The 27,858-nt window shown below is 37.1% G+C and overlaps 1 protein-coding gene and 1 long non-coding RNA gene across 6 annotated transcripts; one reads left to right on the top strand and one right to left on the bottom strand.

Annotated features, from left to right (window-relative positions):
• The first annotated feature begins 698 nt into the window (after window positions 1–698).
• On the top strand, window positions 699–27,072 carry LOC134543028 (uncharacterized). Of its 5 annotated transcripts, none has more exons than XM_063387721.1 (4): window positions 699–782; window positions 12,554–13,050; window positions 14,353–14,646; window positions 24,742–25,129. In XM_063387721.1, exons 2-4 carry the CDS (start codon window positions 12,688–12,690, stop codon window positions 24,880–24,882), a joined length of 798 nt encoding a protein of 265 aa, XP_063243791.1. In that variant the 5' UTR covers window positions 699–782; window positions 12,554–12,687; the 3' UTR covers window positions 24,883–25,129. The 5 variants fall into 5 exon arrangements, with proteins under 5 accessions (XP_063243791.1, XP_063243792.1, XP_063243794.1 ...); XM_063387722.1 differs by having other exon boundaries at window positions 733–782; window positions 12,667–13,050; XM_063387724.1 differs by lacking the exons at window positions 699–782; window positions 12,554–13,050 and adding an exon at window positions 26,560–27,072 and having other exon boundaries at window positions 14,561–14,646.
• Window positions 2,872–5,572, bottom strand: LOC134543188 (uncharacterized). The gene is made up of 2 exons (XR_010076897.1): window positions 5,443–5,572; window positions 2,872–5,118 (listed from the first exon to the last, which is right to left on the bottom strand). It is a non-coding gene; the product is annotated as an uncharacterized LOC134543188 (long non-coding RNA).
• Window positions 27,073–27,858: the final 786 nt, after the last annotated feature.

Raw genomic sequence — 27,858 nt, 5'->3', positions numbered from 1 at the left:
AAAAAAAAAACCACAAATGATGACAGCACAAAAATATTGAACCCCAAAGAATTCAGCACAACAGTTGAGACGAGACAAAAAACACGACAAAACGAAAAAGATGAAACGAATACAATAGTTTAACCAAAAACAGAAACAAGCGACGTTTCGGGAACTGCAATCTTCTCCCGTCCTCAGGCAGAGACGCACATGGTACGGAAACACAGGTGCGACTGAGTAGGGGCTGGAAAATGAGGGGTTTTTTTTTTTCGTTCTCTTAGTACATTTTAGTTTGTTTTTCTTTGTTTTGTTGACCATATTCCTGTCACGGAATATTTTGTGGTGTTTATATCCTTGTTGACAACAGCAATTTTTTGCTGAATTTAGTGTTTTTGTCTCTTTTTTTTTATATATTTCTTTATTTTTAGTTTTTAGTTTTTCTTCAACAGAAAAAGTTTTTAGCAATGGCGTATGTCCAAAAACTTACATCAAGTCATGCACTCCCATTACACAAATCTTTCAAAGATAATAATTTCCTTGTGTAAATACTCAACTTTAGAACAATGATGTCCAAAAACTGTTAAATGAGATATCTTTCTCTCTAGATGTTGTTATCGCTAATAGGTTTTCTAAATATGTTTTGCTGTTTTATTCTTGCAAAACACTTCTGCTGCAGAATTGCGTAACTGAAGATAAGCGTTCTCAAGACTTCGGGTGATAAGGAGAAGTCTCTCAGGCAGAGATACCATCCACACTTTCGAGCTGTTACTAACGAACTGTTAACGGGGAAACTTTCCAGGTAGGTAGTAAACAGTACCCAGCAATAGTTAAGTACCATAACGAAGTTTGTACAAATGCGTTTCTGTTCTTAAAAAATTGGCGCAATCTTCTGTAATATATTTTTCCACCACTGGAGCTGTCATTAAGCATTTTTAAGAAATGTAAATAACTGAATCGGCTTATGCGTTTGCCGGTTATGAATGTTTACAGGTTTAATAATAGCAGAATTTTTGTACATATATTATGGGGAAAAAAAACATGTTAGCTACTATAAATCTCCTGGTATATCAGAGTTATATTGATATGTATTTTTTTAAAAAAAATGACACATAAATGAAAAAATGAATAATTGCAATTTATTTTAGTAATTTAAAAATTAACATTTTAAGAAAAATACACTTTGAACTTTCCAAAGTTGAAAAATATATATTCCATACAAACTAAGTCAGTAAGATTAGGTTTTCAGGGTTCGTTAGTGTCTTTGTTTCTTTCCTGCTTAAAAGAGTGTACCAACCATGTCTTGCTGGTTCAAGTTGCATAAATATACATATTTTGTTTTTTAATTAGTTCAAATTTAAGGCTGATTTTTCTTCAGAAGTTGTTTTCAAGATCATTAAAAAAAAAAGCTCTACGCAAATGTTACTTTAAAATACATATCAAGAAGTAATCTCACTAAGATACCAGAAAATGTATTGTGTCTACATATTTTTTAACTTAGCAAAATATATAAAAAATACTACTTTTTTAATTGTAACCTGTAAAATTGTATAACTTAAAACCAAGATAAGCCGATTCAAATAATTTAAATTGTAATAAAATATATATTATGGCAAAAACGATAAAAAAAATTGTATTTTAAAAGATTGCACCAAATGTTCCTGAGGACAGGAACGAACGGTTTGTACAAATTTGTAATGGCCCTAAACATTTAACGGTTACAGTAAGTTGACATGATAATGTTTCGTTGCTTCCTACTGGTGTATTCACTTGGCGTTATATTTAAGAGGGTAGAGTTCACTGGCTTTGGCGGTTTTTAACGAGCCATGGGACGCACACGCTCTTCAAAATATTGCATTATTTTATATCAACTATCGACAATATTGTCGTTCTCCCTGCTTCTTGGTGCGTCGCTTGAAACAAGGGCGTAAACAGTTTCATGAGGTAGAAGGGTCCATGGTGCCGTACAATAATAAACAACAAAAGGAAGAACATTATATATATATATATATATATATAGAACAACAGTTTTTGAGGATCATTTAAGAATTTTATAACTAAAGTTTTTTATGCTTTGTTTTTCCACTTCGAAAAGTTGAGAAGGCAAATTCCCAAATTGACACGTCCTTGACTGAAATAATGTTTGCTCCTCCGCATGAAATATTGTACGTTCACGCAAGACTCTGCCTCGCACTTTTTTTCCCCCTTCTTATTACTGCCATCCATTACTGTAATTTTACCGCGATAGTTCTCATTTTATTTTTTGCTAAACATTCCGTCACCAGATAAAAATGTTATTAAAGTGATTAAAATAACAAATAAATAAAATTGGTTGTCTGTTAAGTCGGTTTACGGACGATAGTTTAACGTGACAACGTCATAACAAAACATTGATGAAATGATTGCATACTTTTATGAATAAAATTGAATCATTTTTATTTTAATAATAAAATAATAAATACTTGAAATTATACTAGTAATCAGATTTTTAAAATGCAAGAATAATTAACCTTTATTGCCGAAATTGTTGTTGTAATAAGCAATGAAAATCACATTAACTTTTCACTTCACTTTATAAACAGTCGACGAAACAGTTCACGTGTAGATGACTTGTAATTAATTTTAAAAACTGGCGTTTAGCTATAAAGTTTAAATATAGGGGAAAGTTGCCCAAAATGGGGACGCTAACATATTTTGTGTCATAGAAAAGAAATTACTAATGAATGAAAAAATCTCTTTAATTCAGTTTGTAGGTGAGTTCATGTATTATCATAAGAATTATATGTTAGTGCAAAAAAATAATAATATGGAGAAGAAATAACTTTTGTTCCAAAATGATCTTCTACCCCATTTTGAACAACCAGTCGGACAAAACGGGGTACCTACAACAAATAATTAGAATGTTGCACAACATTTTTATTAGACACACTAATTTCAGCAATGAAATGCATTTCAGTCATTTTTAGTTTTTCAAAGAATATTCACACTGTAGATAGTCAGACACTTACTTTACTTAAGCTATTAGGCACAAAAGTCGCATATAAATGTGTCATTTTCTTCTTCAGCACTCGAACAGGCTTCATGCGCCCATCCTTGACAACTACAACACTGAATCCATGTCTCTCTATTCTTTGAATGTATGTATAGTTCATTACAGAATATGCAAGCCTCGTTTGTTTCTTTCTCTTCCTCCTCTTCTTCAGATGATGCTGAGTTTTCTACCTTCCTTTGCTTACTTTTTTTGATCTTAGGATTAGTAAATTTATTAAGTATTTTAAGAAGATTTGTTTTTTGTTTAACACATTTTTGTGTGTTCCTTTCCCGTTCTTCTACTTCCAGTTCTGCTTTGTAAGGGGATGAAGTGAGTATGAGTGTTTTTCCTCTCCTCTTGTCATTCTTTGCTTTTTTAATGCGTTCTTTTTCCTGGGGAGGTGGCATAAGCACTTTTGGTGAAATTATAAAAGCTGAGCCACATGACCTAGATGTTGATGGCTGGGACTCTTCCAATGTTGTAGATGTGGAAGTTGATGGCTGGGACTCCTCCAATGTTGTAGGTTTGGACGTTGATACCTGGAACACCTCCATTGGTGTAGGACTGGAAGTAGATGGCTGGGACTCCTTCATTGTGTTAGGCTTGGGAGAAGATGGCTGAGGCTCCACCATAGTAGGTCTGGAAGATGATTGCAGAGACTCCACCATATAAGGCCTGGAAATAGATGGCTGGGACTTCAACATCATAGAACTAGAAGTAGATGGCTGGGACTTCAACATCATAGAACTGGAAGTAGGCCTAGATGGCTGAGCCTCCACCATCATAGAATTGCATGAAGATGTTGATGTCTGGAGTCCCGTTGTTAGTACTGTAGGACCACTGCTCCTAACATCTGTCATTTCCTGCTGTTCATAACTGTCAGTTCTACCAAGTGGCTGTTCTGTAGTTTCTGATGGTGCAAATAGATGTTCAGGGAAAATATCTTGGTTCAAGGGATAAATCCCTGTTTTTTAGAATCCTTTTATTGCAGTTGAACAGTTTTCCTATTTGATAAATTGTAACACAACGCCCAGGGTGATTTATCAGCCATTTTCTAACCTCTTGTTCATAAAAGGCAGAAAGTGGTGCCATGAATGACACATCGAGGGGCTGCATAGGATGTGTTGTGTGTGGAGGAAAGGTCAACAGCACAACATTATTTTCTCGAGCAAGATTTATCAGTTCCAAACTCTTTGTATGGGAACTGTGGCCATCAAGGATTAACAACACTGGTTTCTGAGGTCCTGGGTTAGAAAACTTTAGAAACCTCCTGAACCAAGCAAGGAATGTTTCCTTGGTAATCCAGCCAGTCTCGTGGTACACAGCGAATGATCCAGGGGGGGCATCATCCATCAAAAGGGGGTTTTCTCTCTTTCTAGGAAACACAAACATAGGGGGCATGAAATTACCTGCAGCATTCATACATATTTCTGCTGTCACAAGCACCCCTCGTTCTGCTGATGTCAGACATCCTACCTGTTTTTTACCACATAAAGCAAGAATTTTGGATGGCTTGTTTGGTGCTGTCAACACACCTCCTTCATCAACATTGTAAACATCGTTGGGTGAGAATTTATATTTGTTAAACAGGTATTCCAACAAATCAAAGAATTTGCCGACTGATATACGATTGAAGCCCTTTGCTCTTGCCATTGAAGTTTTCTCAGGGTCACGTAAAGCTAGTGCAGGATGGCGTTTTAGAAAAGCATACAACCAGTCCTTCCCAGCTATTTTCTTTTCTGTATTAAATACATGGGGGAGGTTGTTTTTTTCAGCTAACTCAAATGCGAGCGTTCGTAAATCTGTGAGAGTTAGGCCAAACAATCTCTGCTCCAAAAATAATATGTGATCCACTAATTCTCGTTCTTGAATATCTGAGAAAACTGTTTTATACCTACCTAACCTTTTTTCAGCAGCTGCTTCGGAAGACAACCCCTTTTGGCGAGCCTGTTTTACCTTTCTCTCCAAGGTAGTTTGTGGCACTCTGTAGGCTTTAGATGCTTTTCTGTAGCCCATTTTCCCATCTAAAACTTCTTGAATTGCTCCAACCATGCTTTCATTAGACCAGCTCTGCCTTTCAGTCGTTCTTTGATAGCGTCCCATGGTGACATCTGGAAATAAAAATATTTGCATAGTTAACAACAAACATAATTACAGCTACACTAATTTTTGTCAAATCTAATATTTAGGCACTTAATAAACATAATATCATTGAGTTGTATAAAAATTAACAGCTAAAAACATTTTTCTTCAAAAATATTTTGTGTCGTTCAAAACGGGGACGTCCCCATTTTGTCCTACCCTAGACGTCCCCGTTTTATCAGACCCTCACACAGTCTAACAAACATGGCGTATTTTCACTCACATGAAAGGTAAGTTACTGAATGGCATATCAAAACATTACTCTAACCTGTAAGAATCAATGCTGTACTTACCGAAAATCAATGTTCAGGTGTTGCTTCTTAAAATTCAACACAACAAACCAATTCCAGACAATTTTTCAAACAACTCAGTAACTAACAAAAACAACCGCCTCCCGCAACGTCTCGCTTCACACTGATCTATGGACAGCGAAGCTTCATAGTACGGCTCTTATACACAGATAGCAGCACTAAACTCCGAGAAAAGGACTGTCCCCATATCACCCGCAGTCCCCGTTTTGGACGACTTTCCCCTAATTATGAACAAGTTTTCATACAAACAACTGTTATCAAATCTCTATCATAAATTATATGAATCAACATATTTTTTTAGTCAATTGTAACATAACCTATTATTACCTACTGCACTCGCCGACAGCGTAACGGAACACAGCGTAACAATGAGCGTAACGTAACAATGTGCGTAACGGGACACTTTTTCGTGCGTGCAACCGACGTTCATTGATTTATTAGACGTTTTCGCGTCAAAAACTTGTGTATCATTTTTACTGCTATTAGAAAGATAAAGTTACATATCCAGTGACTTGATTTGTGACGAACCACGGACTGCTGTCGTGTTAAATATACGATAATGGGTAGCCTTTAAGTTTTCTTAATGACTAGTGAATTGAAATAACCAACGTGGTAGACGAGACCGCTAACAGAAAATTTTCACACGATCCCGCTAACGCGACGTGAAGCTACCGAAGCCACGTGACTTCACTCCAGCAACGGTCCGTGGGTAGTTGGTGAGCGAGATTTGGGGGAAGCAGGCTGCTGAAGTTACAGGAGTGCTTTCTCTGCACACGAATAAGGTAATGGAACCTTGATTCAATTTAGTGAGAAGCTACAGCACTACACAACAATCTATATTTTAGGGGACGCAAGTTAGCTACATCTCTAAGCTTGAAGCACGCTGAAATGATACATTACAGTAAGAATATAAGCGGGATTAAATAAATATATAAAATTAAAAATTTTAGTATCCATGTAGTTAGATTGTTGTGTGTTTTTCTTGGTTGGGGGGGAGGAAAGGGGAGGGAGAGGGATACCTTTTAATTGCGATTTTTTTTAAACTAGCTTTAGGAAAAACTTTTTACAGTAAAGTTAGTGTCATAAAGATAGCGTCAATTATAGGGTGGAAACTATGAGCATATAATATAAATATTTGGAAAATTTGGCATTCTCTTTCGAACTTAATGATTAGGAAAGTATAAAATGCTTAGCTCATGTTGAAATAAATAGAATATTTTATTTATATCTGGATGTTATACTGGCTCGTACGCACACACACAGATATACTACTTTGCGGATTACCTAATATCATGAAATTTAAATTGCAAATTTGACTGCAAAGCGTCTATTTGTAAGATAATTAAAACATATATACATACATATAATACTGTGTGTGTTAAAGACGATATTCCTGATTGAAAACTATGTGGTTTTACAGAAATAATATTTTTTCATCAAAAACTGCTCAAATACTACAAAACAAAGGTTTCTGACTAGAATTTAACCGTCAATAATACTTCAAGAAAATATATGCTGATAAATGTTTGAACACACAACCACTCACTGACTGATGCACACTTAATTAAAATAATTTTTTGCAAAATAATTTTTTTTAATGTTTTAAATGTTTGTTTGAGCTTTATTTATAACATGTTGGAATGATAATGCTACAGTTACTAAAAAATAAAACGCTACAAAACTAAAAATATATATATATTTTTGCAAAACTCCGTTCCCCGGAGAAACCCCAGGAATGGCCACCTCATGGGGAGCCCAAGAGAATAAACGGTCTCCCCATTCGGAAGCCACCTGGAAGGTTTTTTTCTGTTCCACCCACCGTTTCTTTGGTAGCCTGATTTGTTACAAGGGATTGTATACCTACCAGAGAAAATGCCATCCGCCTTGGAGGAGCCGGGGCGCGAACCCGGGTCCTTCAAGTCACAAGGCAGGCGCTCTACCCCAAAACCAGAGTGGTAGAGCGGATGCTAGCAGTCTTCTTAACACTAACATGATGTTATTCCAAGAGTTTAACTGTAGTTTCGTATGTCATTAACACGTGCAGTACGTGCAGTTATATCTAACCAAGGTAACGAACAAATTTATGTGTTCTTATGTTGTTTGTTCAGCAACTTTTTAGTTGATTTCCTGCAAACAAAATTACAGTCCCGCTGAACAATAATTATATAGAAATATATACTAGTGAAAACATATTATGTAAGAGCTTGACTGTCGATGGTAAAGTTATTTTGATTAAATGTTAGATATTAAAAGAGTGTGTTTAGTTGAAATATGTGTGTGCTTATAAGCATTAAGTTATTGTATAAACATTTTATTCATTTGGTTTTAAAGCCACAGAAAAGTTAACTTTTTTTTATTATTACTTTTGGCTTTCTATTGTTTTACCATGCGCAGTTAATACTGGAAAGCTATTCAAACAACTGTTTAAAAATAACTAAATATGAGAGGTACTGGGGAAACACGAAGCATAAATGGTAACACTATTTTGTAGTGATACAGTTACTTTCATGTAAATGTACAAATTAACAAATATGTAGGTTTACATGAATATTTATGTTCTATTTACAAAGAAAATTTACGATGTACAACGGCAAACAGAATAACTCAAAGGTGAAACTAACAGATACAAATTGAAAAAAGAAAAAAAAAACTGCTATACAGAGACGCACGGGTGAACCCAGCGATGTAAATAAACAGTGATGACAGTGAAGAAGACGAACACAGTTGAGAGAAAAAACAGATATTTTTAAAACCACAACGATGGTAGCGCAGACTAACACAGTATATGATTCCTAAGAGAACAGTTGCGGCGTTTCGGGTAAGATATATATTCCCTTCTTAAAGCACAAACAGACTGAGATTTGTAATGACATACAGTTTAACTAGTAGATTATGGCGTATGTCTGAAACTACAACTTGAATTAATTTACCAGTTATTTAAAATGTTGTTTGTCAGTGGAAATTTTATTCAATGAAGTACACTGAATTTGTTGATATTCACATAGATACTGACTTTATTTAAAAATATTTGTGTTTTGTTTGTTTTATGTGTATATTTGTTTACACTTCTGTTCACAAGGCACAGGTATGAGTGTAGAGAAGCTTATTCAAAAGTTGAACCTTTTTCTGTAACAATAAGTGTCAAGAGCGTAGGGTTGCCAGATTTATTTAGACAAAGAATTTTATTTTACAAAAATTACAATGGCAGGAATTTAAAAAAAAAACTTAAGGGATCGTCAACTAAACTAAAAAGTTATTTTCAAGCATTATCTTTGTAAAAGAGTTTCCGGAGGAGGGACTGGCTTCTGCCCTCCCCTTCCACAAATACTGTCTACACCAATGGTAAATCGCATGTAGTTACGCGCACTAGTACACGATATACTCAAACATGAGTTAAAATTTTGGAGACCGTAAGTTTTGATAGTTGTACTTATAATATTAGATGTCAATAATTTTTCAAGACATGTGATGATAGCCTACATGGAGTACTATAGTATGAAACTATGTATTTGTACTGTTATGCAATAATCGTACACTCACGCCTGTAGCATAAGGAATCACTACAAGGTAATCACAAGATGAGAAAAGATACACTATCGAAGAATATGGACCGAGTCGTAAGACACTATTTTCTTATTCCAGAGAACATAGGTTCAAATCCCGACTCGTAATTGTCATATCATTTTGACTGAAACGTCTTAAAAATCACAGCGAAACATAAACATATGGGTACCAGAAAACGTCTGACGAAAAGGTCAGTATCATCTTGCTTTAACATTTTCCTAACTATATAGGCTTCGGCCTGAGACGCACTTAAGTCTTCCTTACCTAGACCTCCCAAATACACTTAGTTTTAATTTAGGTTCGGAAAAAAATTTCTGTTCAGTGTAGCTCACGACTCAGATATAATAGCGCGTTGATTCGTGTGATTGTGTATAGAGAACTGACAACACTGGGAAATACAGATTGTACGTTCACCAAAAAACATTAATTTTTATATTATGCCTTCGGTATCGCATTTATCATATTACAGGCCAATGTTAAACATGTTAATTGAAATGAATAGTAAGCTACAATTTAGTGTCTGTTTTGAATTCAAATTTTTAGTAAGTAGTCAATTTCTAGTTTTTATTGTTTTTATTTTAAACCATTACACTAAAAGCGACTCGCTGACGTATAAGTTTCACGTGAAACCAACGGCCATGAGTCTCGATAGGACGGTTCCGTACTGTAGATCATGGCTAATTCCTCTCACATATTGTGGCGTTGTGTTTTGCCGTCTGCATTGACCTCGCTATTAATATTTTTACGGACAAGCAAGCATTTCATAATAAGCAGAATAATATCGTAAATAGGCTATTCCCCTGGTAAAAACATACATAAAAATGATTTCAAGGCTTTCATAAATTAATGTTCTGAAATGTTTTCACTTAACCAGCACATTACAGTATTTCTAAATGATTTCTTAGTCATTGAGGCAGTTAAAATATAGGTCTAATTTCACAACTGCTTAATCAATAAAACTTAAACAGCAAACGTAAATCGTTCTCAAGTAACGTATAACAAATATTCTGTATTCACAGTTCACAGGTTGGAAATGCTGTGATTGTTTTTTTTTTTTCTGTACATCTATTGTTAAAATACTCTTCTAATGGTTTTCACAGCACATGCTAAAAACATAATGCTGGAATCACAATAACATACAGTAACATCCCCAACATGACAAAAACAACACCACAGCCATTGAGAAGTAAGGTAGTAGTGAAATCAGCCTACGGAAAGTGAACCCCAATGTGGGTGTTATTAATGATGTAGTAACGTAAAAAATATTTTTTTTTTGTGAAATCATTACTGCTTAAGTTTATTTTATTGTTCTTTTGATAGACATTGCATAATATAAACTCAGTAGTATAGATGACAATACACCTGATGGTGATAATCTGTCGTAACATTTTAGACATATGATATAAATAATGCAATATTTTACTTACTTAACCGTCGGTTGTCAGGGAATTGTGATTTTCGGTCACTAGATTGCATTTCATTTCAACTAGTGGCCTGGAGTTAAAACATTAATTAGAATCACAAGACTTTGTATGCTGCTTATTTATACAAATTCTTTCTAAGATAATAGACATAATTTACTCATGTCGTTCGAGTATTAGGACTGTATGGTCACGTTTTATCTTATGGTAGTTTTCCGTCGCTCCCAGGTGGAATTGTTTCAGTATGGCAGTCTTCCATCCCCCCGTCCCCCCTGGTCAAAACATGAGGAAAAGTGACATAATTGAAAACTACCATATTTTTATTTTTTCATATCGCGGTTATACGTATACAATGCTGCTTCCTATAACCCATTTTTGGAAACATTCTATTAGTGCGCAATCTGTTGCGTTGATTTAAGATTGGAACTACAGAAAGTAACCGTCATAAGCGCTATCTGTAGAATTTAAGTTAACCTAAGAAACAGCTGGAGTGTTGACAGCGATGCCTACCGAGTATTCTATACACTACTTCGAGGGCAATGCTGTTGTACTCATTCTATGGAGGGTGTAAGAAAATATGGCAAAATTCCGTTTCGTCCTTGGGATGTATGGAACTTTTCCGTTTGGTACTTTTCCGCCTTTTTCGAAGAGGCCAAGCGGAATATTCACATTATGGTAGAGTTTCGATATGGCAGTCTTCCGCGCCCCCTTCCGAACCACAATTGAGGCAGCATCCGGAAAAGAGTCATGTATGTCAAAAAATTATTTTGAGATATTGAGCCTTAATGATTTAAACACTTACAACTCTTAATATATAAATTATTTATTTCATTTTGTATCATAAGTGTTTTTATAACTTCTTAAGTTTAATTTGTATTGTGTGTTTGATCTTAAAAATTCTAGTTTAAATTAAACAGTTAAATAAAATAAGTATATTATGTGCCATTTTCCAACCAGGGGTTAGGTTTAAAATAATGTGTATTGTAAGATATCAAAAATTTAATTTTCATTTATTGTACAATAAAAAAGTATAAAATATATTGGTTTTATAAATAAGTACCTACGTGGAAGAAAAATAGCTATAGGTGTTTAAAGAGGCCTACAAAATCAAATATGCTGATAACATAAAAGTTAGGTGACATAATGTTACTGATTAGGCTCGTCCAATATTTATTCAATTAATTCACAGTCTCCTTGGACGAATTGTGTATGCAAACTTCTTACATAATCTATTTTACAAGCACTAACAGTGGGAAAGAGGACAGTTTTCTTTTGGTTGTTACTAATGTTGATAATAGTAGACAGGGTCATACAAACTGATAGGTAGGCATCTTGAAGTGACTTATTTTGCCCATTGTAGAATGAGTCAAATACGTACGTTACACTGGTCTTGAAGTGGAAAATGTTATTAACATCTATTTAAACAAAATTCACAACCAATGTAAAACATCTTGATGGAACTACTTCACATTTTTGCCTAACATAATCGTCACCTCGAACTTTACTCATTTTTGTACTTTCTTGTTCCTTATTTACATACCTATGCATCATTCGTCTGTTTTTTTCAACCGGATAATTTATATACATCACTGTAGTTAATTAATAAAAACAATTAAACTAAAAGAACACTTTATCAATGTACGTTATGTTTCAACATGCCCACGACTATGAAACACGAGTTTACAAAATCTGTGTTACTGTACTCTAATGTTGAGATATTGAACTGAAATTTTCACAGAGTTTTCTCACCACTATGGCTTGATAGAAGAACAAAAATTATGGTCGGAAAAAGGGCACAAAGGTCTATGTGCTGTTTTTTCCGGTTGCCGCCTCCATTACTTTTACAGTAAAAATAAACTTGTGCTACCTACATTGGCGGGCCCATTAACACTTCTTCAAATAGCGGCATCCTTCTATAGGCAAAGTGGGCAATGAGTCAGTGTATAGCTGTTATTTGCGTGTCATGTTGTGCAGGGGAAAAAAAACAGCATCCCAGGAGGACACAGTGTTATTGTATAACTGTTCTCTGTGAGCAAGGTTGTGCAGGTAGCGGTAACCGCCCAGAAGGACATTGTGTCCTTGTATAACTGCTCTCTGTGTGCAGGTAGAAGCAGCAGCCCAGGAGGACGATGACCAGCTGGAAGAGACCCGACTCAGTGCAGGTAGAGAGAGTGGCCCATGAAGACATGTCCTTGTATAACTGCTCTCTGTGTGCAGGTAGAAGCAGCAGCCCAGGAGGACGATGACCAGCTGGAAGAGACCCGACTCAGTGCCGCACCCCAAGGTGTGGCGTCGAGCGGTCGGCAGGAAGCCGGTGGATGGCAAGGTGCCGTCCTTCGTCATCCAGGACGTTCCCGAGGACCGCGAGGAGGAGCTAGTGGACTTCATGGAGGAGCATTTCATGCATAATGAGCCTCTCTGCAAGTGCCTCAACATAAACAGTGACTCGGCGAGCTTGAAGGATCTGCGCGGCCTCTGGGAGGAGATGCTGGCCCAGAGGATAGCCGTCGTCGCCTTCCTCGAGGACGACGGACCCCGGCCCAGGATCGCGGGCGCCAACATGCTGGGCGTCGTCACCCGAGCCGAGAAGAGCGTGAAACACGAGGTGGTTTCCTAAAACTATTTCTCTTTTTAAATAGAGTATAAATATTATATTTTACTCATTTCCTCGTCTGGTAATAATTTTATCACTAGTCGATGTACACTAACTGTATTTTTATAGTGATGTGTGTTAATTTTTTTTTTTTTAGATTTCAGTCTAATAGTTATTTTATTTCCAACTGCTGCAAGCTATCATTAGAACGGTAAAAACAAATTCATGATAACTTTCTTAAGCTTTTATGGTAATTATTGGCTCAGACATTACACTCATTTACATTATATATTCATGCATATTGATTTGTACCTAACTGTGTGTGGTGCATTCATATAGAGGCATAAATGTTCATAGTACAGGAAAAAGAAAGACTTTTGCCGATTTAAAAATCCTCCACGCCCAACAGTGCCCCCCTTTTCCCCGGTAAAGTCATCATAGGCGTGCGCAGGACTTCAGTATTGGTGGTGCCAGATTACACAACAGCCCTGTCATTCATGGACCCCGAGCCTAAAGCGGGGGGTCCGGGGGTCCTCCCCCGGAAAAATTTGGATTTGAAAGCGCAAAATGGTGCTATTTAAGGTGTTTCCGAACAAAAACATTAAATACACAGATGTAAAAATTTTAACATTTTTTATGACAAATTATGGCTTTGAACGTTATAATCACCAGGAAAACTACTAAACTATTTACAGTTTTAAGCTTTGTTGAGCCATAATGTAAATTGCACAAATTGTTTGCACGGAATTCATGCTGGTGGCTTTGAAAAACCGTACTTACATGTTTTCTGAAGACGCCAAATAAATGCTAGAAAAAACATTCTCAAATGTTAAGTTTTAAAATCAACAAATCAAGGGAGTTTTTGTAACATACCTTAAATATGTAAAATATTAAAATAATAAAAATACACAAATAAGAGTGGGCAAAAGTGTTAACTTTTGGAATACAACAAAAATGTTTTGTCGGCGACTGCAAATAAGTCATCGAGTAAGCCTATCCTTTTAACTAACTAAACTCTCTCTCTTTTTTTAAATAAACCCTGGCGGACGGCGGCAACAAAATAACGTTAACCCTAATGGTGGTGCCAAGGCACCTATGGCACCTACCGTGCGCACGCCTATGAAGTCACTATCAAAAATATTATCGCCCCTTAAAATTAAATGGCACAGGGCCCCACAAAGTCTAGGGCCACTACTGGATCCTAAGGTTATTCATGCGAGATGACTTTTTCAAAAGTATATATAATCTACATGTTAATACCTGATATTTCGATACAGTTGTGACTTCAACTGAAAATTTTCCTGTTTCTCGTAGTACGAAGGAGTTGTAATGAAGTCGGTCGAGAAGCTTCTGGACGACTTGGACTCCCTGGCAGACCCTTTCGAGAAGTACGGCGTGGAAGAGTACATCGCGGCCATGGGACTGTCGGTGGCCAAGGAGTTCCAAGGCCAAGGGCTGGGCAAGGAGCTTCTGAAGGCCAGGTTCGACGTGGGCCGGGCCGTGGGGGTGAAGCTGACGGTGACTGCATTCACCGCCATAGAGTCTCAGGTGCTGGCCACCAGGGAGGGCTTCGAGGAGTTGGCGCGCATCGACTACAAGGACTACAAGGTGGACGGCAAAGAGGTGTTCCCGGGAATAACCAGCAAGTGTGTCATTCTCATGGCCAAGAGGATAGGTTAACGAGTCTTCCAGCGTCTGCGATGATATATAAAATTCTTTGTACATGCATTGCTTACACATTTAAAACAGAAATTATGTAATTTAATAAAATTATGTACTTTATTGAAAAGGTAGTATTTTAATACACAGTCTTATGCTGGCTGGGTGACCCTTACTCTGAACCTCGGGCTAAAATGAAATGTTATAATTTTTGAAGAGATATTGTCTTGGGCACCAACTGCCATTAGAGCAGTGTGATCATTCCGCATGGTCATTTCCAGGGCTTGGCTTATTGATGACCCCGTTGCTCCCACCCGCTAGGATGATATTCAGGCTCCACCCATGCCTTAATTACACAAGACCCAGGGTGTGAATTAATACTCACTATTCGTGGTGACTGATTTACTTACAGTTTAAACTTACACATGCTCTATGTACATCAATAAAACAACAAACTTACGAAGGATAAATATTTTAGTTAAAAATTCCACCAAAATTAGGAGAACGAATTTGGCCGGTCTTCTGTATTATTAATGTATTTATACATGAGAACACATGATTTTGCTCGTTACCGAGGTTAGGTGTTACCTATCTCTGGCGAGTATTGAAAAACTCGCTCTCAAAAAGGGGGGGGGGGGAGGGTGTTTGCGCACGCACGTAGTTTACGCCGTTAGACTAGGTACTATACTACTTTTGATAAAATATTCGCTCATGACATTCTCTGCATTATTCTGTGCAGTAAAATTAGCCAGTAAAAGACATTGTAAAATCTCATTATTGTTTCCTATCTGAAGTTAAAAGGTCAAACAAGATATCAACAGCTCGTAGATAACAGATGATACAAAAGAAATGATTATTCAGTGTAGGAGAAGCCCTTGGAAGTCACCAGTTGGCAGGGAAGTGTAGGTGAGTAATACAGGTGTACATGAGAATTTTGTCCAATTATTTTTGCAGCGTCACATACATAACTTTTCTGCGAATCAGGATAGTGTTATTTGGAGGTCATTTGAAATTTCTTCGGCGTTGAGAGTTCAGCCCAGTCACTTCAGTTGCTATGTGTACAGGAGCGCAAGCAGAATTTTTATTTAAGGAGAGTGCAGATATAACCACTTTGCACGCTGTTTGCTCTCAAATTCTATCCATTTGTTTGTGGGGATGATAGATTTTTTAGGAGTTTCCCGCGTACGCCCTTGTATGAGTTGGTTTTCTCCCGGCTTGTTCACATTCTGGTTACAACTGACGTTGCCTGAAAATGCCTATGGCATTACTGTGACATTCGAATTTCTTGAAGGATTGAAAGAAATCGTGTTGAATCTTCTAGAGGGTGCAACCACCCAGTCATTTTAGAGATAAAACTACAATAATTATTACAAACTGATGTTTCAAGCAATTTTTAATTATTTTATTTCAGGAGTGTGACTGGAACAGAAAGACGCCATTTTAGTTTCAACTGTTGCTGGGAAATAATTTTATATTACTTTGGTTTAAATGTTTGATTTTATTGAATCATAATTCATATTTAACTGGATGCTTGAATTAAATAGTGACTAGCTGCTACAAATAGTTTTCTCTGTGAAGGCATTGGCGTATTGAATTCATTTTTAGGAATGTCTACCTAAAATTATAAAAATGTTTCCAAAATAAATTATGTTATGTTCTATGAAAATATCTTACTGTTTCATAGCTGCCCAAATTGAGACCAGTTTTCAATATTAAATATTCAACTCCTCCTACACAAGCCCACTTCTATATTATTACACCATGCCTCCAAACACAAATAAGATGCCCTCCCATTGAGTGATTTTACAACAAAAGAAAATAACTGTGGGAAAGTATACTAATTATATGATTTTTGGTCAATTTTATTTGTGTTTTTGAATTGTTTGTATTTTTCCTTTCGTGGATAATATAGCTAAAATACAGCACATAGCGTAATGAGACTAGTAGCACTTACGCACAAGCTTGATTTTGTCACTGCTGAATTTCTTGAAAAACTTAGTTTGGTTATTTGGATATGTAAAAAAAAAAATAATACCCATCGGAGACATAGGATAAATTCTTCGGTTTAAGCTGACGTATGATGTTGTACATGATGCATCACATCAACATTCACAATTGTGAAAAACTCTTTAATTTATAACAGTACGTACACAAAAAATAATTTAAGTGGTATAAAACTTTTGTTGTAATGTAATCACGAAGAAATCCTGAGGATTATTATTCTGTTAATGACTGTATACAGTTATAATAAAATAACTTTGTTTCGCAATAAAATATTAAAGCTAAAATCAAAACCAAGTAGTTGTTTTTAAAGGTGGTGGTGGTGGTGTTATTGCTGTTCAATTCAACCGGATAGAGACAAGTTCGTCACGAAAATTCAATTTTGAAACGGAAATTTGCAACTTAAATTGCTTTAACACAAATACATATGGTACAATAGACTACACACGTTGCCCCTAGGCTTTACGTTCGTATCTTATCAGTTCAACATCTCAACAAGCACTTTTTAACCTGACCTTGGCCTGAATGTACCTATCAACACTTCTCAGTAACATTCATGGGCATTTCTTAAAATGGCGTGGCAGATATTTCCTCCTACGCGAAGAGAATTAACGCCATAGTTCGAGACAGACTTTTAGAGGTCTGTATAATAAAATAATTATTCAGTTTTGATTACATTAACGTCCACACTTTCCTCTTGCAGACGATCTCATTATTAAAATGCCCATTTCCTAAATGGATCTTGAGCACACTACGAAGTTTTTCTGTTATACCTATTTATAAAAGTTGTTCATAAAGACTGTCTCTCTCGTCTTCCAGTCTCTTAATCATCCCGCATCCAAACTGCTAGAGAAAAAGCGTGATGTTTGGAGAGAAACAACATTTTTATGGTTTTGTTACTATGTATTTGGTAAATTTTCATATCAAATTCATAATATAATTACATTTAATTACTCGGAAATAGTTTGTTATCAAATCATTAAATGTGTTTATTTAATTGCTTTAAGAATATTCAAGTACAATTTGTATTTCAACACTAGCATAAACTGATAGCATTTAATATTGTGGTTTACAATTTTGGATTGACGATTGTATTTAGGGTTTATAGTGAAACACTTTACTTTAAGAATACCAGTCATAAAGATCTAAAAATTTGGTTTTCTCAAAATATTAAAAAAAAAAAAAACTAAGTTTTCAAGATTAAAAATTATTAGCCAGTCTTTCAGCACTCGCCATAGATGTGTAACATCTAACCTCGGTAACGAGCCAATTCATGTGTTCTCAAGTTGAAAATACACTTATAATACGAAACTCGGACACGAAATTTATCGTAGAATTCTCTAAAATAATGCTGAGCGTAATAAATATACGCAGATTGAGTTTTCAACTAAATTTCTGGACGCGAATCACTTGTAGTTTCTGCACCAGCCGCTAGAATTCGCTGCAGGGACAACTACGTCAAATAACGAGTCATTCCATTTGCAGACCGAAATTTTATATTATATAATGAAACGGCTCCGATAAAAGCTAAAAAAAAAAAAAAAAAAAAAAAAGACTCGAAACAATACAAACCCCGTTTGGACCTGATTTTCAACAAGGAATTTTATTCAAATAATGCGCATATTGTAACAATTCATTAAACAGTTGATACTATAAAGTTTCCCTTGGGCTTTGAACTTTGGTTCGCGCCATTCGCCACGGAAGGCAGCACCGTGGTTGTTACACATTTTCATTTCATGTGACTTCCATTCCATTCACGAAATTTCTCCTGCCAAATGCCATTTACCGAGAGCTAAGATAAAAAAACATCACTAATACCTCAGAAACTCATACAGTAAATAGATAAGTAATATTTCATCCAGAAAATCTAAGAAAATAATCAACAAAAAGTTTTCAATAGGCTTAATAGTAACAAATTTATTGTTTAAAAAATAACAATTTTCAGAAATCCCACCAGAACCCAGGTAATTTCAAAAAACCATCCTCATGAATAAAAAACAAAATTTTTGGTTATTCAAAAATGGTAATCTAAAAGCAAATAGTTTTAAGACATAATATGAGAAATAGAAACGGTTAATCCTTATCTTTTAACCATGTGATTTCATAATCTCAGTTCATGGTATTTTTCAAATATAAATAGCTTTTACAAGTATAATAAAACCAAAAATATCCAATGTCTTGATAAAATAATGTGCGAACATCTACCCAAAGCTATATTTTGAATTCAATACAAATTATTGAAAAAAGAAAGAAATTATTTAAGAGAAATAAAAAATAATTATGGAACCCATTCCATCCTCTGGGAATCACAAGGCGCACTGTCAGGTTGAGAGGTTATGGAGCGTTCATGAAGTGTGGTTCCATTTCCCTCCACATAGAAATGTTGCGTACGCTACCAGTATCCTGTCTGGCACACGCCGGCTTCTCAGCAGGTCCACGACACTTTAATTATGTTTATATTCCGCATTGGTAAAATGGTATGATATCCCCCTGTCGATGAGCAGTTTAGTCGGGAAGCCTTCATTTCACAGACGAGAGAGCCACACCCGAAGTTCCCCGAAGTTCATGCTCGGTTTTTTTTCGTACTACAACAGGTGCAGGTATTTATTTGGGGTGAAAAATAATTCGCTGGCATTTATTCTCCAATTTCGCGGGTTTAACTTATAAGATGTCATTCTTAAAATTAGCAAGAAGTAATTATAAATACTTGAAAATATCGTGGATGGTTGGTTATATTAGGTAAGTATAGCTACATTAAAAATACTGTAAAATCATTTTATGGTTGCTTAGCAAATAACTTTATAATATGTAGGTAGCTATCCAGCGCTAGGAAACCATTTACATGATTTCACAGTATCTTTAATGTAGCTATCCAAACCAAATCAACCGTCCACAATGTTTTAAAGTACTTATAACGTAGCTGACCTAACCTAATTGACCATTAGTTATCATGCGTTGTCCAAAATAAACATTCACGAACACACGGCAATAGAAAAATATGGCGACGGCCGCACCAATGTACAGATGTATATTAATGAATAAACGGCGATTTATCGTAAACGTGTTGGAAAGGGAATATGGGGCGTCCCGAGAATAAAGACTTCCTAGATTTTATACGGTATGAAAAATATACAAATCCACGAAGTACGTTTCTTCAATTAGGTATTTTCCTCTAAAAACAATTACAAATAAATACTGTTGCCTTGTTTATGGTCTTTCCTTTTATCAACACCGCCATGTTTATTTACAATGAACCAAAAAAAAACCGAAGATGCACAATCGGGCGTTTGGCTCTCTCGTCTGTGAAAAGAAGGCTTCCCAGTGTAGTCAGCCCGGTCAGCTAAGCAGGTTGCATGGCAATCAGGTATACATTTTAAACAATATGCGCTGTTTCATGAAGATCACTTGGCTTCACAGTGTGACAACAAAGCAACGTTTAGTGTCAATTAATACATCATTTTTAATTAGAACAAATTTACCATAGGCAACAATTACACACATTAGTGGAAAAATAAGAAAGACCTAATTTTTTTAAATAAAGAATATCACTCAAAAAATTTAATTCATTAATATATTCCTTCAAGAAACGCTAAAACTGTTTATTGCTGTTAATAAAGTGGTTTTTGATATAGTAATCTAAAATGCTTTTCCAAACTTTTTTTTTTTTTGTAAACGTCTTAGCTCTCAATATACGGCATTTGGTAAGAGTAATTTCGTAAAAATGGAACGGAAGTTGATGAATGGAAACGTGACACAAAGATGGCGGACCCACGAGTAATAACATAATCCGTATATAGTTACTTTTCGCAAACATTAGGGTACATACCAAACATATTGGTGTACCAAATGAAACTTAATGATAGTAAAATTACCCTGAAATATATTTGGTAAACTAAAATAGTTATAGTAAAAAGTAATCCCAAGTTTTAAAAAAACCAAAAAAAAATTTGGCACAATACTATTGATAATACCTACCGGTACTTAGTCTCCATCCTTAACACCGAATGTCCAGATAGTACAGGGGTAAAGTGCGTGGTAGATAAATTTTCTTTAAAAAAAAAGTTTTCTTGATTATATAATTTGTGCTTTAAACAAATATATACGAATTTTTTCATTTGTTTATATTATAGCTATGTTATTATTAAATATACAGCTCAGTCCATTGGATTGATTATTTCGTAATATGCAAGCTTATCCTTAAGTTTTACTAAAAATAAAATTTAATGAATTAATTTTATTAAAAAATGATTGTCCATGAATTCGCATATGTATTAAAAATTAAAACTTTAAGTTATAATAGTACAATTACCCTTTAATTCTTTGTTATAATTTATATTCATCCAACGAGTGCGGAAACTTTATAGTATTAGCAGTATTTTAATAACATTCCTTGTTGAAAATCAGATACGAATTCGGTGTTTAGTATTTTTTCAATTCTTTTTCTTTTAAACGAAGACGTTTCATTACATGGTTCAGAATTTCCTTCTGTTTCGTGCTGGTTTGTGCTGCTGTCAGCAAATTTTGGTGGCAATCAAAGTTTGCAATTGAAAAAACGAATTCTAGCAACAGGCAAAGAAAGTACATACTTAAAAAGCTAATATTTTTTCGCTGGACATTGAACAAAGAGTTGCTCGCTTCCTTTTGTTTTTAGCCTTGAGAGAGAGAGATACGAGAGAGAGAGAGAGAGAGAGAGAGATAGAGATAGGGAGAGATTCTGAGTAACTCAATACGTGTGGCTCAATCCTCAAACCACTAAATTAAAATAACAAAAGGCAGCATTTGAGAAAGATTACTGTTAATATTTATGCATACCATAAGAAATAATTTTCCAAATTATAGGTACCTCTAAATAAGTAAAAAATTAGTAAAAAGCATTGTCTAAACTTTTAATAACTCTAGAACAAATTTGGATTTGCCTTGCATTATGTTTATATCTCTGCATTTCAATTTGAAACCCAAAAAAATATAGCAGTTCCCTAGCAGTTATCTACCTGTTAGCCAAAATATTGCATCTTATCTTCATGCAGATTAGAGCAGTGGCACTCGTGACTCGGCTATGGACAAAGTGGACTATTTATGCATACCATAAGAAATAATTTTCCAAATTATAGGTACCTCTAAATAAGTAAAAAATTAGTAAAATGGATTGTCTAAACGTTTAATAACTCTAGAACAAATTTGGATTTGCCTTGCATTATGCTGTTATGTCTGCAATTCATTTTGATACACAAGAAAATCTAGCAGTTCCCTAGCAGTTATCTACCTGTTAGACAACATATTGCTTCTTATCTTCATGCAGATTATAGCAGTGGCACTCGTGTCTCGGCTATGGACAAAGTGGATTATGTATCCTTATATAACTGCTCCCTGTGTGCAGGTAGAGAGAAAGGCCCAAGAAGACGTGTCCTTGTATAACTTCTCCCTGTGTGCAGGTAGAGAGAGTGGCCCATAAAGACGTGTCCTTGTATAACTGTTCCCTGTGTGCAGGAAGAAAGAGTGGCCCATGAAGACGTGTCCTTGAATAACTGCTCCCTGTGTGCAGGTAGAGAGAGTGTCCCATGAAGTCGTGTCCTAGTATAACTGCTTCCTGTGTGCACAAAGAGAGAGTGGCCCATGAAGTCGTGTTCTAGTATAACTGCTCTCTGTGTGCAGGTAGAGAGAGTGGCCCATGAAGTCGTGTCCTTGTATAACTGCTCTCTGTGTGCAGGTAGAGAGAGTGGCCCATGAAGTCGTGTCCTAGTATAACTGCTCTCTGTGTGCAGGTAGAGAGAGTGGCCCATGAAGACGTGTCATAGTATAACTGCTCTCTGTGTGCAGGTAGAGAGAGAGAGGGCCCATGAAGATGTGTCCTTGTATAACTACTCCCAGTGTGCAGGTAGAGAGAGTGGCCCATGAAGACGTGTCCTTAAATAACTGCTCCCTGTCTTAAGGTAGAGACAGTGGCCCATGAAGTCGTGTCCTTGTATAACTGATCCCTGTGTGCAGGTAGATTAAGAGGCCAATGAAGTCGTGTCCTAGTATAACTGCTCTCTGTGTGCAGGTAGAAAGAGTGGCCCATGAAGACGTGTCCTTGTATAACTGCTCCCTGTGTGCAGGTAGAGAGAGTGGCCCATGAAGTATTGTCCTTGTATAACTGCTCCCTGTGTGCAGGTAGAGAGAGTGGCCCATGAAGTCGTATCCTAGTATAACTGCTCTCTGTGTGCAGGTAGAGAGAGAGTGACCCATGAAGACGTGTCTTAGTATAACTGCTCTCTGTGTGCAGGTAGAGAGAGAGAGTGACCCATGAAGACGTGTCCTTGTATAACTGCTCTCTGTGTGCAGGTAGAGAGAGTGGCCCATGAAGTCGTGTCCTTGTATAACTGCTCTCTGTGTGCAGGTAGAGAGAGTGTACCATGAAGTCGTGTCCTAGTATAACAGCTCTCTGTGTGCAAGCAGAGAGAGTGGCTCATGAAGATGTGTCATAGTATAACTGCTCTCTGTGTGCAGGTAGAGAGAGAGAGGGCCCATGAAGATGTGTCCTTGTATAACTACTCCCAGTGTGCAGGTAGAGAGAGTGGCCCATGAAGACGTGTCCTTAACTAACTGCTCCCTGTCTGCAGGTAGAGACAGTGGCCCATGAAGTCGTGTCCTTGTATAAATGATCCCTGTGTGCAGGTAGATTGAGTGGCCAATGAAGTCGTGTCCTAGTATAACTGCTCTCTGTGTGCAGGTAGAGAGAGAGAGAGAGAGAGTGACCCATGAAGACGTGTCCTTGTATAACTGCTCTCTGTGTGCAGGTAGAGAGAGTGGCCCATGAAGACGTGTCCTTGTATAACTGCTCCCTGTGTGCAGGTAGAGAGAGTGGCCCATGAAGTATTGTCCTTGTATAACTGCTCCCTGTGTGCAGGTAGAGAGAGTGGCCCATGAAGTCGTATCCTAGTATAACTGCTCTCTGTGTGCAGGTAGAGAGAGAGTGACCCATGAAGACGTGTCTTAAAATAACTGCTCTCTGTGTGCAGGTAGAGAGAGTGGCCCATGAAGATGTGTCCTTGTATAACTGCTCCCTGCGTGCAGGTTGAGAGAGTGGCCCATGAAGTCGTGTCCTAGTATAACTGCTCTCTGTATGCAGGTAGAGAGAGAGGCCCATGAAGACGTGTCCTTGTATAACTGCTCTCTGTGTGCAGGTAGAGAGAGTGGCCCATGACGACGTGTCCTTGTATAACTGCTCCCTGTGTGCAGGTAGAGAGAGTGGCCCGTGATGACGTGTCCTTGTTTAACTGCTCTCTGTGTGCAGGTAGAGAGAGTGGCCCATGAAGACATGTCCTTGTATAACTGCTGTCTGTGTGCAGGTAGAGAGAGTGGCCCATGAAGACATGTCCTTGTATAACTGCTCTCTGTGTGCAGGTAGAGAGAGTGGCCCATGAAGACATGTCCTTGTATAACTGCTCTCTGTGTGCAGGTAGAGAGAGTGGCCCATGACGACGTGTCCTTGTATAACTGCTCCCTGTGTGCAGGTAGAGAGAGTGGCCCATGACGACGTGTCCTTGTATAACTGCTCTCTGTGTGCAGGTAGAGAGAGTGGCCCATGACGACGTGTCCTTGTATAACTGCTCCCTGTGTGCAGGTAGAGAGAGTGGCCCGTGATTACGTGTCCTTGTATAACTGCTCCCTGTGTGCAGGTAGAGAGAGTGGCCCATGACGACGTGTCCTTGTATAACTGCTCTCTGTGTGCAGGTAGAGAGAGTGGCCCATGACGACGTGTCCTTGTATAACTGCTCCCTGTGTGCAGGTAGAGAGAGTGGCCCGTGATGACGTGACCTTGTATAACTGCTCCCTGTGTGCAGGTAGAGAGAGTGGCCCGTGATTACGTGTCCTTGTATAACTGCTCCCTGTGTGCAGGTAGAGAGAGTGGCCCATTAAGTCGTGTCCTTGTATAACTGCTTCCTGTGTGCACAAAGAGAGAGTGGCCCATGAAGTCGTGTTCTAGTATAACTGCTCTCTGTGTGCAGTTAGAGATAGTGGCCCGTGATGACGTGTCCTTGTATAACTGCTCCCTGTGTGCAGGTAGAAGCAGCAGCCCAGGAGGACGATGACCAGCTGGAAGAGACCCGACTCAGTGCCGCACCCCAAGGTGTGGCGGCGAGCGGTCGGCAGGAAGCCGGTGGATGGCAAGGTGCCGTCCTTCGTCATCCAGGACGTTCCTGAGGACCGCGAGGAGGAGCTAGTGCAATTCATGGTGGAGAACTTCGTGAGGAACGAACCGCTCTCCAGGTGCCTGAACTCAAGCAACGACCCTGTAAGCATTAAGGAGCTTCGAGAGCAGTGGGTGGAGGTGGTGGCGCAGAAGATAACCATCGCCGCCTTCCTCAAGGAAGACGGTCCTCGGCCCAGGCTCGTGGGATGTAATTTGATCGGAGTCGTCACCAGAGCAGACAAGAACATCAAAAATGAAGTACTTTTTTACATGCTACTTAATTTTATTATTGTTGCAGGAAGCTTTTATTTGGTTTCAAGATCAGCCCATAGATTTTATCTGTGTCTGTTTATTTTAAAATATTTTTTTTATGCAACCTTACTACATTACTCACTAAATCTTGAACTGAATTATTTAGAATTAAAAGGGGATAATTGTCTTATTTTTAAAGTCACTACTAGGCTGGGCACTTACTACTTGTTTGATGGTTTTTGGTATTAACTTCCCTTTTAAAATTCTTAAACATGACAAATATATTTTGAAGTAATATTTGTCAATTTTATTTATTCAATTATTACATTAATCAGCCTAAAGTATTCCCAGGTAGGAACATTAACCTAATTATATTTTCCCACATATTGTTGAAGTCTAACTCGGCAGTGCGTCATTTGTTTCACTGCTGTCCCCTAAAGCTATCTTACCAATACCTTGTTGCACGCTACATCGCTAACGTCGCCTTTGGTCTTTCAACTATTCGATCGCAAAATCTTCAATGCTAGCCGAGTAGTCGTTTCTTCACCTAGGAATCTCAGTCCTTGCCAAAATTCACTCCCATGTACGCTAAATTACACTGAAGTCAATCCAGTCGGCCTACGCGATTAATTGCATAAAGATATATTTGGGGAAAGATATCGTAGCTTTCAGTCTGAGCTGTAAACTAACGTTCTTTATCTACACTCAAAAATGTCCAGAGAATTATGTATCCTTATCATATGTAGGACACTAGTGAAACAGAAAAATCCAAATTTAACACTATAATATTATTCTTTTCATGGACCGAAATCCCTTGTGTGCCTTGTCAAGGAGTAAGTTTTTAATGTATGGCAAGTACACTTTATAAGGATTTGTAGTTATTGTTCTCATAATAATCTAACTATATGTAACATACAGAAAATATATTAAATTATCCATTATATTTAATGTATTATTACATACCTATCATACTTGAAATTTCTTATATAAACCAAATCTGGGAATTTTGAAATTTCTGCAGTAATTTAACTGAGTTAATGTAATATATTTAACTTTAATATCAATGAAATGGAAAAATGCGCTAGGATTTTAGTCAACTGACTGATCAAAAAAATATATTATTTAAGATACATTGAGTGGTAGAAACTGCAAATTTAGCATAATTTCCTTCCTATGGCTTCAAATTTATTAATGCTTTATACACAAACAAACACACAAAAACACACACACAAAACACACACACACACATATATATATATATAATCGAGCTTAAATTAATACCCGCATATGCACGAGTGTCTTCAATCTGAGTCAAACTTAGAATATCTATATATTAAGAGGTGACAACCTAGTGGTCATAGCTGCATCTTAAACTAGAGAATATTAAATAAATAAAGAGATTAGATTTCCGATAGATATTAATTATTTTTTGGCAGTTTAAAGGAGAAACCGCATCAAAGATCATGAAGCTTCTGGACTACTTGGACTCCCTGGCAGATCCTTTCGAGAAGTACGGCGTGGAAGAGTACATCGCGGCCATGGGACTGTCGGTGGCCAAGGAGTTCCAAGGCCAAGGGCTGGGCAAGGAGCTTCTGAAGGCCAGGTTCGACGTGGGCCGGGCCGTGGGGGTGAAGCTGACGGTGACTGCATTCACCGCCATAGAGTCTCAGGTGCTGGCCACCAGGGAGGGCTTCGAGGAGTTGGCGCGCATCGACTACAAGGACTACAAGGTGGACGGCAAAGAGGTGTTCCCGGGAATAACCAGCAAGTGTGCCATTCTCATGGCCAAGAGGATATAGTGAACAATGAGTCACCTAGTGGCTACAACACTATGTACTGCAACTGCACATACTGCAGGCCTTCTCAGAGCATTAAAATTGTTTAGTTATTTGCTGTAAAGTTAGTTTTATGCAAAATAAATAAATGTTGAATTCCTTGTTTACCTTGAAGTACGATAGCGTTTCAGTATCCTTCGCTAAATGGTGTTTATGGGTAACAAAACACAACAGCTTCGGTTACCAGCAGATGGAGAGAGAATTCCAATAATAAAATCATTAAAAATAATACCACATAATTAATTATACAGTATACAATACAACCAACTATAACACAATGTAAAATCATACCATGTAAAATAAGTTACGCCCATTTAATGGTAACAATGTTTTGGCTTGTTATGTTGTATACATTTACCCACTGGTCTCTGCGTAGGCATCTGCCTTAACTTAAATAATATTTTTAAAAAAAAAATATTTTATCCATGACTTAAAGCTTTTTTATATATTTTCTTACTGTATGTGGCTGCAGAGGTTTGATAACATCTTAAACAATTATTTTTAATTTATTGTAAAATAGATGTTGATAATTTATTTCCGACTGGAGAAGTTGGAGAATAAAATTGTGTGATCTAGCTATGGTCCGTTGAAATATTTAATGCTTTAAATCATATGGCCATGTTCAAGTTTTAATTTTTAAAATTGTTTATTATCTTCTATCACTGGCATAATTATGAGGTTGTCAAAATGTTGATGCTACAGCAATTAGTGAATTCGCATTGTTGTTGCCGGTGCCAGCTTAGTCTAATAGTAACCCTACTAGCATGAGGTGTAGTCGTGGAGCGCTCGCCCATGGGGACCGTGAGAGAGCACATAAAGCACGCATGTGCTAAGCAGAAGTTCTGCTCCATGTGTTTTAGGTTTTACAGCACACCGTTTTCCCTAGTGTCGTATGAGCCA

This window comes from Bacillus rossius (assembly GCF_032445375.1).
Source record: "Bacillus rossius redtenbacheri isolate Brsri chromosome 9 unlocalized genomic scaffold, Brsri_v3 Brsri_v3_scf9_2, whole genome shotgun sequence".
Taxonomy (NCBI): Eukaryota; Metazoa; Arthropoda; class Insecta; order Phasmatodea; family Bacillidae; genus Bacillus; species Bacillus rossius.
Note: the sequence above shows the minus strand (reverse complement) of the source record. Positions and strands in the feature narration are given on the sequence as shown.

What these genes read in the sequence shown, in the direction of transcription:
- LOC134543028 (XM_063387721.1), top strand. Translation starts at nt 12,688, where the DNA reads ATGACCAGCTGGAAGAGACCCGACTCAGTGCCGCACCCCAAGGTGTGG. An exon ending in AGAAGAGCGTGAAACACGAG is followed by an intron (nt 13,051 to 14,352) that starts GTGGTTTCCTAA and finishes TGTTTCTCGTAG; the next exon opens with TACGAAGGAGTTGTAATGAA. An exon ending in TCGACTACAAGGACTACAAG is followed by an intron (nt 14,647 to 24,741) that starts GTGGACGGCAAA and finishes CCCTGTGTGCAG; the next exon opens with GTAGAAGCAGCAGCCCAGGA.